Genomic DNA, 12,253 nt, shown 5'->3' on the forward strand with positions numbered 1-12,253 from the left:
TCTTTTTTCATTAAGTGCTACTTGTACTTTTGGAAGCTAAACAAAATTAAATAATCTATTATAAGCTGGGTAAACGTTATCTTGATTGTGATTTATTAAAGTAAATATAATTTTACAAGTTACAGCAATGGTTGATTTTTTAATAGAATATTTCAGACCAAAATAATACAACACAATAAATATTGTTCATTCTTCCTGGGATGCATATTACCTGGCATTAATTTTAAGATGTTGAAGATCTTCAGTCCATCTAAAGACATTGCTAACTCAATTGAAATCTGATAACATGAATATTTCCTTGCTGACCAAAATATATGGGTAACTTCATAAACCACATTAAGATTTCTTAAGTCAATACCTTTGTCTACGATAAGGTTCCGCATAGTGGGCAGCTCTGGAGAGTTAGATCACATGGGATCCAGGGTGAGCTATCTAGCCAGATACAGAATTGGCTTCATGGAAGAAAGCAGTGGGTGATTGTAGAAGGGAGCTTTTTGAACTGAAGGCTTGTGACAAATGGGGTGCCTCAAGGATCAGTGCTGGGCTCATTGGTGTTTGTGCTTTATATCAACGATTTGGATTAGAATGTACAAGGCATGATGAGTAAGTTTGCAGATGACACTAAAGTAAGTGGTATCATAGATATTGAAGCTGGTTATCAAAAATTAGACCAGGCTCTTGATCAGCTAGGCGTGGGCTGAAGAATGGTTATTGGAGTTTAATGCAGGTAAGTGTGAGATGTTGCATTTTGGGAAGTCAAACTAAGGCAGTATTGATAGGATCTAGAAGTACAGGTACATAGTTCCCTGAAGCTAGCATTACAGTTAGATAGAGTGGTTAAAAAAGGCTTTTGGTACGTTGGCCTTCACTAGACAGGGTATTGATTTTAGAAGTTGGGAGATACAGTTGCATAAGTCTTTGTGAAGGCCGCATTTTGAGTACTGTGTTCTGTTTTGATCACCCTGTTATAGGAAGGATGTAATTAAGCTGGAAAGAGAAGATTTACAAGGATGTTGACAGGACTTGAAGTGGTGAGCTATCGGGAGAGGTTGAGTTGGAATCCAGTCCAAAAACTTTACCTATGGGGGTAATCTTCTTCACATAAATAATTTGTTGTTTAAAAGACTTTAAGATTTCCAAACTTCTTTTGTTGTGTAAACTTTGTAAATAAGACCCCTTATGCATAAATTGTGTACATAGTATAAAATCTATTTATGGTATGGGATTTGTACATGAATCAACTACTTTTGATCAACCTTCTGGGAGGTCAATAAAAATGTAATACAAATACAATTTCATTCAGGGGTTTGAAGTTGGTGAAAAATAGTGGAGTCGTTCATCACCATTTGACTTGGATTATACAAGATGTTAGAAATGAAGAAATGTTTTCTTTCCTAATATTCATCCTCCCTATCCTCAGAAAGAAAGTGGACTACTTCATAAATGCTTAAAACAAGACTAATTCATAAAGATAGGATTATTCCTACCTTTGGTTATATCAAGCATTTGATCGTGTAACAAAAGCTACGTAATGCAAACAACTTGAGACATATAACAAATATTCCAAAATAAAACAAAGTGATTCTTTGGAAGAAGGGAAGTACAGGTCTCATGAGAACGTTTTTGGACTGGATTCTGAAGGATAGGATGTACCTGCATTTAGATATGCAAGGACTGATTTGAGAGAGCATGACTTTGTGCATAGGAAATCATATTTCACTAACCTGATAGAATGTTTTGAAGAGGTCACCAAGAGGATTGATGAGGACAGGGCAATGAACATTGTCTATGTGGACTTCAGCAAGGCCTTTGACAAGGTCCCACATGGTAGGCCTGTCTAGAAGGGTAGGTCGCACAGAATCATGGGTGAGCTGGCTAATTGGATTCAAAATTGGCTTGGAGGAAGGAGTCCAAGGGTAATTGTGGAGGGTTGTTTTTTTCTGAATGGAGAGGCCTGCGTCCAGCGGTGTGCCACAAGTGTCAGCGCTGGGTTCACTGTGATTTGTTATCTTATATTCATGATTTGGATGACAATGTAGTTAACATTGCTGGTAAAATTGCAGATTACACCAAATATGATGGTATTGTGGAGAATGTGGAACAATATCTAAGTTTACAGCAGGATCTAGATCAGATGGGACGGCGGGTCAAGGAAGGGCAAATGGAATTTAACTCTGACAAGTGTGTGGTATTGCACTTCAGTCTGTCAAACCAGGGCAAGGCTTACACAGTCCTCCAGTTACCAATACTTTTGCCATTGAAAGCAATTCCTTCCTTTTCACTATGTGAAAACACTCAGAATTTTGACATCCCATTTAAATCTTCCGTCAAATAATGCAATATAGGTTTTATTGACAGCCGGCTCCAACCCCCCAAATGCCTTCCATCTCACTTCTCTGCATTAAATTTCATATGTCACCTGTCTGTTCATTTCACCCGACTGCCAATATTTCCCTGAGGTCTGATCATATATATCCTCCTTGCGGGCTACTACTTTTCCCAGCATGAGGGCTTGAGTAATAACCACTGAATATAATAAATAGATAAATAATGAATTAAAGGATCACTTTCACAAAATACCTCGTCGTTTTATGTGGGACTTTCTAGGAATCTTTAGTCTTTTGGCGGAAATCCTCTCAACCTCAACAGCACAGGTTGGGAATTGCGTAACAATGCGCACTTAAACACATGCCCCGTCCTACGTGTGATCCATGTGGATCTGTGAATAGCCCATTGCATTTGATTCCCTGTGAAGTTTTAAATTCAGTTTGAGTTTTGCACCGAAGCCTTGCTTTGCTGCCTTGCCAGACGTCAGAGCCTTAGTAACAAAATAACAATGACTCACACAGGTCATTGCGAAGATCCACGGACTCCATTGTAACCCACTGGAATGCCATGACCCAGTGATAAGGGTCGCTTCACAAGTGACCTTGTGAAACTATTTCGATGAATGCATTTATGCACACACACAATCATCTCGCCAGGCGAAAGGTACCACTTCACGTCACCCCCGAAAGCTTCCGAAATACCATGCCAAACATTTCCCATCTATCCTTTTGCCAAATGCCCAATAAATGCAAATTTACATCCTTCACCTCTGGTGCAAACAGACATCCTTTTAGATTGTGCACGGTCTTCTGGCACTAATATCTGTCCAGGTGATACAAAATAGTAAAATAACTCCCTCTGATAATCTCATCTGTAACAGATTGTATCTTCCATGTATTTTTTTGTATTGATTCGCACTGCAGGAATGCGGATTGGGCACTTCTTGCATCTCCTTCGCTGAAAGTCCAAGGAACAGAGAGAGAGTGTGTGGAAGGGCTTCCAACTGAGTGGCCGCCGCTGGGCTGGGATCGTTCTCTCTCTCCCTCCCTCCCTCCCTCTCTCTCTCCCTCCCTCCCTCCCTCTCTCTCTCTCTCTCTCCCTCCCTCCCTCCCTCTCTCTCGTCGTAGGCACCGGCTCTCTCCAGGAGCGCTCGTACGCCGGCGAACTCCCTCTCAGTCCTTCCTGTCTGCCCGTGGTGACAAGTACAGCCGAGTTTTCGACGGCTTCTATCTCCACAACCCCCTCCCCTCCTCTCTCCCTCCTCTCCCTCCTCTCTCTCTCTCTCTCTCTCTCTCTCCCTCCTCTCTCGCTTCTCTTCCACCCCTCCTCCCCTCTTTCTCTGTCTCCGCTGCTCCAATTCACACCGATTTCTCTCTCTCTCCCTCCCTCTCTCTCCCTCTCTCCTCTCCCCCTCTCTCCTCTCTCTCTATCTCCCTCTCTCTCTCTCTCTCTCTCTCTCTCTCTCTCTCTCTCTCTCTCTCTCTCTCTCTCTCTCTCTCTCCCCTCCCCTCCCCACCTCCCTCTCACGAACCAACAGATGCCCGGGTCAGTAATGGAGGATTTCCTACCCGACATGTGAAAAGCCAGCCTTCCCTGCGCCGGCGGACCGACCTATTCCTCCGATTGACACACGGGGAGGAGGGGAAAAAGGGGGACAACAAAACCCAGCAACAGAACAAGAGGCGAGTGACAACGGGGCTGCAGGAGGACGAGGGAAGCTCGGCCTATGCACCGAGTGTGACGCCAAGATGTCGACCAGAACGCCATTGCCTACCGTGAATGAGCGCGACACGGAAAATGTGAGTGAGATGATGATGCTTTTATTTGGGGTTTAAATTTTTTTTAAAAATGTTCCTTTTAACGCGAGGGGTTTGGCTGCTAATGTGACTGAAGGCGGGCGTTTGTGTGCAGAGCCTAGGGACTCTCCTGGAGATGGGTCCGGCACAGAGGAATGAAATCCCTGCCTGCCTGCCTGGGGCTGGGAGAGGGGGACTCGCCCGCCCGCCCGCTTCCCCGCACATAGCATAGGCTTCCCGGCTTTGCTCGTAGGAGCAGGGGTCTTTTTTTATTTCCCGAGGAAACCTTATTTTCGTTCACACTGAATTTTTAAAAAAAACCCTGCTTCTCATTTGTATGTTGCCTTCCTTTCTTCCCCCGGTACCCTCAGGTCTTGAAATATCCATTTAAGGCTGGCTGCCTTTAACTGTGGGTTGCAGCCCAATGACAAGGTAGGACCACAATAGAGCCCCGACCCCCTTCTTAGTGTCGCTCAATGCAGAAGACTTGGGGCTGACGCAGTATCTTTCAGTTTGATCTATTATTGAGGGAGTTTTCTTTATCCCTTGCTTTTGAGGGGTCCATATGCAGATTCCGATCTGCATTCCTGTTCATGTTTCTTTCATGACTTGTTCACTCCCGGCATATTGCAAGGAGGAAAATGGGTTGATGGAAGGACTTCAAAAACTGACGACTCACTGAGAAGGTGAAGGGTCAGGTGGACGACACACCAGCCCAATTCAAGCCCCACGTTGCTAGAAACATACTAGTTTTTTTTTTACCACTAATAGGTTAATCATATGTTAGGCACCCTCCCCGATTAGATCTTTATTTTAAAAAAAATAATAGTTCACATTCTACCAGAGATGAGTTACATTGTGCCTTTCTTCATCATTTATGCTTTGGTTGAACGTCACCCACACCACTGAAGTCAACCAAGTCATACAGTTACAGCAGAATTGCTGTGCAGTGATAGGACTGTTAGATGTATTATTTATGAAAAACACTGATTTTGTAAATCTAAGCTGTTGGAAGCAATTAAACGTGTTTATTTTTTCTCATAATTAACATGAAGTGCTTCATGTAGTATGTACCTGACTAATTTTGCAGCACACTTCTCTTGATGGATATGCTGAATCACAAAGCCAGCCCTCCAAATCAAGTAGCAGACAAAGTCTACCACGGTGTAGGAATTCAGTGGCATCTACGACCGACGAGCAACCCCACATTGGAAATTACAGGCTGCTGAAGACTATCGGCAAGGGAAACTTTGCAAAAGTAAAATTAGCACGACACGTTCTAACTGGAAGGGAAGTGAGTTTTATATTGTTTATTTTAGCTTTTTCAGAATTTCACACCCATCTCTTTCGTACTGATATCATTTTGGAATTGCATTTATTTCACATCTTTGAAAGATTTTTTACAGTTTAATAATAGTTTTTGTGCTCCTCAGCGTATGGATTGCACTGAAGGATGACACAGTCATGCTGATTGTTTTGGTGTGGTTGTGGCAGTGAAACAGGCAATGTCCATGATTATGATATGTGGGACAGAGCTGCAGTAGCTCAAATGTTGCATCTTTGTTCCTTTTCTCTGCTGTATCTGTAACAACTTGGTGAATGCTATAAGGTTTTCTGATGAGCTTCTGGGATGTCATCAGAATCATTGTTGCTATTCTAATCCACATTGGATATAAAACAGCGTTACAAAACTTTAAACTGTAGATTATCTCAGTAATGCTTGTTTATTGATCTTAATCTTTCATGTGGTTGTTGTCAATTATGTTAGAAGCTAAACAATTTCTGATTTATGCTCAGATAATACTGATTATATCTGTTGAAGATTAACATAACATGTGTAAAGAGCAAATGGTTTGTTTCAGAGAAGGCAAAATGTTTAAATAACCTCTAGGACCGTACAAAGTTTTCCACAAAATACTTTTTTGCAGTATTGCTGAAACCAAGAACCGGGCAGGATTAAGTGTTCAGCAATGCTATAATCTGCAACCTTCAGGGCCTCATGAGTTCTGTGGGGATCTATGCATTTTAGCTAAAAAATGTTTTAAATATAAAGTATATCGATAAACATTCTGTTAATTACTGTCAAAAAAATCATTTTCAGGTTGCTGTTAAAATAATTGACAAAACACAGCTCAATCCTACCAGTCTACAAAAGGTAAGGCTTTTTATCAAATACAAAGTTTATTTATTTGCAGCTGGTTTAATGGAGACAAACCAAGAAAATACAAATTATCCAGTTTTATGTTTGCATATAGAGAATTTATTATACTTCAATGCCAAAGGGAAATGAAACTGAACTTGAAAATTATGCACCTAATGGGCGTAGACCTGACGCAATGTTACTGTGTACAGTAGTGTTGTTAAACAAGTAGTAGCTGGTTGTCTGCAGAAATTTTGTTTCACCTCCATGTATTGTTTGCAACAGACGAACAGCTATTGATCTTGTAACTGGGAGTTGAATACAATTGTGAGGAAAATGTTGTTAATTTATGTTTACTCCAATGGTTACAGTAACAATATTGTTCAAGTATCATTGTAGAATTTGGATCTAAAACATGATTGCAACTTTTCATGTGTGTATTTACCAGTCGCTAGATATTAGATATAATTCTTTATTTTTGGCATGTGTCTGAAAATGGATGTATTTTTGTTTTACAGAATGTAACTGGTTGTTGTGCTTCAGAGCAAAATATTTTGTTTGCTGAAGAAGCTTGTTTCACATCAGAGCACTATGTTGTGAAAATTAAGTAGCAAATTCAGTAATCCCAGTAATCAGACTTAAGTTGTTCATGTGTTTAAATTCGGCTGTTTGTAGCTTTCTATTGCAAAGTTATAGAAGCATATTCTCCTGATGGCAAGAGCTGTGTTATTTATTGTGTTATTTATGTTGAGGACTGTTGAACTCTTTGACACTTAATTTACATAGCAGGATAAACAATGCAAAAGATGAAGGAATGTTGGCTTTGTAAGAACAATAAATTTTGGCCAAAGATTGTGTCATAGTGCTTAAAAGTGCACAATACTTTTGAAAATGTCTTTGCTCGCCTGTTTTGGGGAAGGCCCAAGAAAAAAGTGGGGTTTTTTAGAGCATAGGCTAAAATTACTATTGTTTAATGTGTAATTTAAGTATGAAAAATGTTCAGCAATATGTCATGAAAACAAGCTATCATCAAATGTTAATATCATGAGAAATGCCTTTTAAATTGGTCATTATATTAATTTCAGTGTTTTCTTTATGGATTCTCAAAGTCCAGTTCAGATTTTCATAGAATATCCTTGCTGAATTCTTCAGTTGATGAACCAAAGGGAGGATATAGGAATGCGTCAAGTGTAAATATAGCCTCATTCCATTGGAGGGTATCTTGTGCAGTAGTTCAATGTAGGGGAAACGAAGTCAGTTTGTTTTTGTGTATTCGTATGTAGTTTGACAAATTATTTAAAATAAAACTGCATTTGCTGAGATGATCTGTTGGGTGCTGTAAATGAATAGTGTCATTTATGGTCATTGTATGGTTGTGGTATCATACCATTTACTCGTATTTTGAATATCATAAATATTGCATGAAAATAACTTGATGAACTTGGTGTGTGGGTACATCACTATGGCTTTACTCTACTTGTGTTGAATGACACAATGAGGTAAAGACTACTATGCAATGGGGTAAATTGAGTGAGCTAAAATATCCGAGCCCTGATGCTTTCTTGTGTAAGTGATACTGGCGAAGTGATATATAATTTTTTAAAAACAAATTCAACAATGTTTAATTGATCTGAAGGGATTACGGTCTTTATTGTTTGTTTAGAATCGCTTTTGCCAGATTCATTTAGATATTTGTTGCTGTCCCCACTAGATGTACATAACCTCACCACTCTCATGAATACCAAATGTTTACCTGACCTGACCACATTTGTTTTGGGTGAATTTGGGAGAGACATAAGAATCCAAATTTTCTTTTTTTTTAAATGTGTCTTATTGCAGCATTGCTTGTTCCTTCGAGCATAGGTTCTACATTGAAATATAACAAGACACCCCTAGTAAGACCACTGATGGATATAGAGAACAAAATACTTAGTGCTTCAGGGAAGTGTGTGTTGTATCTCACGTAACATCAAAGAGTCCAGCATTAAATGAAAGGTGGTGCCCAGAGCTTGCACATCTCTGTACGTGCTTTTAGACCAAACCATGGGGCAATATCTGGCTGATGCAACAATTTCCTTTGCAAGCAGTAGTAGTCACTCAATTTCAGAGTAAAGCTTGGCATTGAAAGATCAGATTGCTCACGTGAGCTCGGGTTGCTGCCATGGAAGCAGACAGCTGCCATCATGAAATAATAGAAGAAAATGCGGGAAACACTCAGTATTTCTGTCAGCATCTGTGATAATAGAAACAGAATTAACATTTCTGGTTGAGGTTCCTTCATCAGAACTGGGAAAAAGAGAAAACAAATTAACATTGAACATGAATTGGCTATCATGGGTGTGCAATAGTGTGGAAAGATCTTGCAGGGTTCAAAGGTTGTTTCCCCAAATGATTATTGTTGAAGTGCTGCTCTAGAGTAGCTGTGGCTATGTGGAATGTGATCCCTTTGTTCTGTCTCAGATAAAAATAATTTACTCTGTCACCCCCTGCTCCTCCATCAGTGATGATGCTTTTCAATGATGCTGAGTCATGGTATAGAAACACAGCTGCAGATGCTGCTCAATACGTCAAAGACACAAAGTGCTGGAGTAACTCAGCAGGTCAGGCAGCATCTCCGGAGAACATGGATTTCGGTCTGAGAGACTTCTACAGACTCAGTCTGGAGTGATGATGTCACCTATCCATGTTCTCCAGAGATGCTGCCTGACCTGTTGAGTTTATCCAGCATTTTGTGGCCTCTGACGCTGAGGCATGGACTGCTGCTGCTTGTGCTGAATCAGTGTGGCAAAACTGGAGCTTCTCTGTCGTGAGTTGTTTGTGTTGATCTTCTGAAGCCTTCTGCAGCCTTCTCGACTGTTAGCTGGGTTTTTGGGAGAATTATGGCCCAGGAATGTTAAGAAGCAAAGGAGCATAAGATCAATGGAATGTGCAAGGAGGATTAACTCATGGTTGTATTCAGTATGCATGAATTTGGTTTGGGCTATTAATACTGCATTGTGTTGCCTTTTATTTTGGTACTTTGGCTTTGCAGGCAACTGGTGCATTTCAGATCAAAACAAATAATGCTGGAAAATCTCAGTTGTTCAAACTGTATCTAGGGAAAGAGAAACATTTATTTGTTAACCTAAAACATCAACTGGTTCTCTTTGCAACGGTGCTTTTTTCCCTCAACATTTCTGTTTTTATTTTAAGTTTTCAGCATCTACAATTTTATATAGTTTCATTTACTGAATTATTTGAGGTTGTTTAAGCCAGATTTGCATTCCAATGACAGATAGCCCTGGAAGAATGTGTTTACCTCAGTTGCCTTCCTTCCTCTTGCCACTTTTCCTCCTCCTCCTCCTCCTCCTCTTCATTCTCGTGCTCCTCAGCTGACTGTATATCAGACTGCAGAGACTGTCCCCACATGAGATCACGTTATGCAATAGACAATGGATTATCGCCAATCTTGACATCCAGTGTACCAGGTTCAGCAGGGAAGCTCCAGATCAGTACGGGCAATGGAAGTGTTGTTTTTACTTGGAGACGCACGAGGCTGCAGATGCTGACATCCGGAGCAACAGGATAAACACAGCAGGTGGATGAAAAGGAATGGTCGCTGTTTCAAGTTGAAACCCTGATACAGGGTTTTGAACCAAAACCTCGACCATTTCCTTTCATCCATTTCTCTCCATCCATAGATGCTGCTCGACCCGCTGAGTTTCTGCAGCAGATTGTTTCTTGTTTCTACATGGTAATGGTTTGTTCTGTCATATTTTGCACGATACTCGTATGTGCATTCCATAAAGACGTGAATGAGAAACACGTCTTGCTGTCAGTGGATGGACTTGCTGTCCAGGGCTGACCTCTTCACTAATCTTAGAGTTTGGCGTATAATCAGCCAGCGTATAATCTCGCCTTCCACCCCATCAGCCAGCCATCTTATCATATCATATATATACAGCCGGAAACAGGCCTTTTCGGCCCTCCAAGTCCGTGCCGCCCAGCGATCCCCGTACATTAACACTATCCTACACCCACTAGGGACAATTTTTACATTTACCCAGCCAATTAACCTACAAACCTGTACGTCTTTGGAGTCTTGTACATCTTGCTCCCCTTCCCCCCATTCGTAACAAGGACAGAATCCCCCTCGTTCTCACCTTCCACCCCATCAGCCAGCGTATACAACAAATCATCCTCCAACATTCCCGTCACCTCCAACGGCACCCCACTACTGGCCACATCTTCCCATCCCCTCCCCTTTCTGCGTTCCGCAGAGACCGTTCCCTCCGTAACTCCCTGGTCCACTCGTCCCTTCTTACCCAAACTACCCCATCCCGGGCACTTTCCCCAGCAACCGCAGGAGATGCAACACCTGTCCCTTTACCTCCCCCATCAACTCCATCCAAGGACCCAAACAGTCTTTCCAGGTGAGACAGAGGTTCACCTGCACCTCCTCCAACCTCATCTGTTGTATCCGCTGCTCTAGATTTACATCGGCGAAACCAAATGCAGGCTCGTCGATCGTTCCGCTCAACACCTTTGCCTGAACCAACCTGATCTCCTGGTGGCTGAGCACGTCAACTCCCCCTCCCACTCCCAGTCTGACCTTTCTGTCATAGACCTCCTCCAGTGCCATAGTGAGGCCCACCGGAAATTGGAGGAACAGCACCTCATATTTCGCTTGGGCAGCTTGCAGCCCAGCGGTATGAACATTGACTTCTCCAACTTTAGATAGTTCCTCTGTCCCACTCTTCCCCTCCCACTTCCCAGTTCTCCCTCTATCTTCCTGTCTCCACCTATATCCTTCCTTTGTCCCGCCCACCTGACATCAGTCTGAGGAAGGGTCTCGACCCGAAATGTCACCCATTCCTTCTCTCCTGAGATGCTGCCTGACCTGCTGACTTACTCCAGCATTTTGTGAAATAAATACCTTCGATTTGTACCAGCATCTGCAGTTATTTTCTTGCACTTAGAGATTGGCGTGCAGCTTGGTTTAGCAGTGAAAATAGCGCCAATGTAACAGACATTGATCTGTCCAATTGATTTTGGTTGAGTAAGAGGAAGTCCCTATCGTTTTGCATAAAAAGCAGTTAACGTATATAGTCTTTAAAGCAATGGATAAACTGTCAATGGCATCCTGTGCTATAGGAAGCTTGGTCCCAAAAAAACCCAGCCCATCTTCTGCCTGGTGAGCAGGAATAACACCATTACCTGTTTGAATAAAATGCTTCAGTGGTGCATCCTATGACGACAGGATATTGCAGACTTCTCTATCTCCAGCTTGGCATGTTAACCTTGACGGTCTCTGGCCACATGGTTGTTACTGACTGGTGGTTTCAGCGGTGACTGTGGCATATTTCCGCCTGGAAACCCAAACTGACTTTGGAAACATCTTCCCTTCTTTTGATGTTACCCTAGGAATCTTTGCAGTGCAAGAGATTCTGTATTCCATTAACCATTACAACACGTGGCTTTGTTTTCATTGAGTGCAAGTTTTGTCTTGAATAGTAGCTGATATGATTGCCAGAGACAGCAGTTTTGGCTCCAGGATTTGCTGTGGGAATACAGCTGGCAGTTGCAGTGTCAGCATTGTATATGTAGGTAGGGGAGTTGTTGATACACACCTGTTTGGTAATGGCCTCTTGCCCACATATTCTCCAACTCCCTTCCTTACTTTCGTCTTCCAGCAAACTGCCCTGCCCAGTCTACTTATTCTCTCAGTCTTGGTGTACTTACATCAATGGGAAAGTCCATACTTGTAATTATGTTGGCTAGCTCACGGTTTGTCAAAGTCTTGAAGCAAAAAAAAATGCTACTAGCATTTGTCACTCCTGTCCCCCCCCATCCGGACCAAACTCAGATCCTGGGGGGACAGGGCTTTCTCCATCGCTGCTCCCACACTCTGGAACCCACTACCCCAAACCATCAGAGACTCCTCCTCACTCACCTTATTCAAAACTTCACTGAAGTCTCACCATGTTCAGCACTGCCTTCAATCACTGAC

The 12,253-nt window shown here is 42.0% G+C and overlaps 1 protein-coding gene across 3 annotated transcripts in view; it reads left to right on the forward strand.

Moving 5' to 3' along the window:
• The first annotated feature begins 3,454 nt into the window (after nt 1-3,454).
• Nucleotides 3,455-12,253, forward strand: part of mark1 (MAP/microtubule affinity-regulating kinase 1) — a 140,473-nt gene continuing 131,674 nt past the window's right edge. For all 3 annotated transcript variants that reach the window (XM_078404930.1, XM_078404929.1, XM_078404932.1), the window contains exons 1-3: nt 3,455-4,127; nt 5,215-5,418; nt 6,226-6,279. In XM_078404930.1, the coding sequence (XP_078261056.1) occupies nt 4,077-4,127; nt 5,215-5,418; nt 6,226-6,279 (309 nt within the window). In that variant the 5' untranslated portion in view covers nt 3,455-4,076. The remainder of the gene's footprint in view (nt 4,128-5,214; nt 5,419-6,225; nt 6,280-12,253) is intronic.

The sequence above is a fragment of the Rhinoraja longicauda genome, chromosome 9 (assembly GCF_053455715.1).
Source record: "Rhinoraja longicauda isolate Sanriku21f chromosome 9, sRhiLon1.1, whole genome shotgun sequence".
In the NCBI taxonomy this organism is placed as follows: Eukaryota; Metazoa; Chordata; class Chondrichthyes; order Rajiformes; family Arhynchobatidae; genus Rhinoraja; species Rhinoraja longicauda.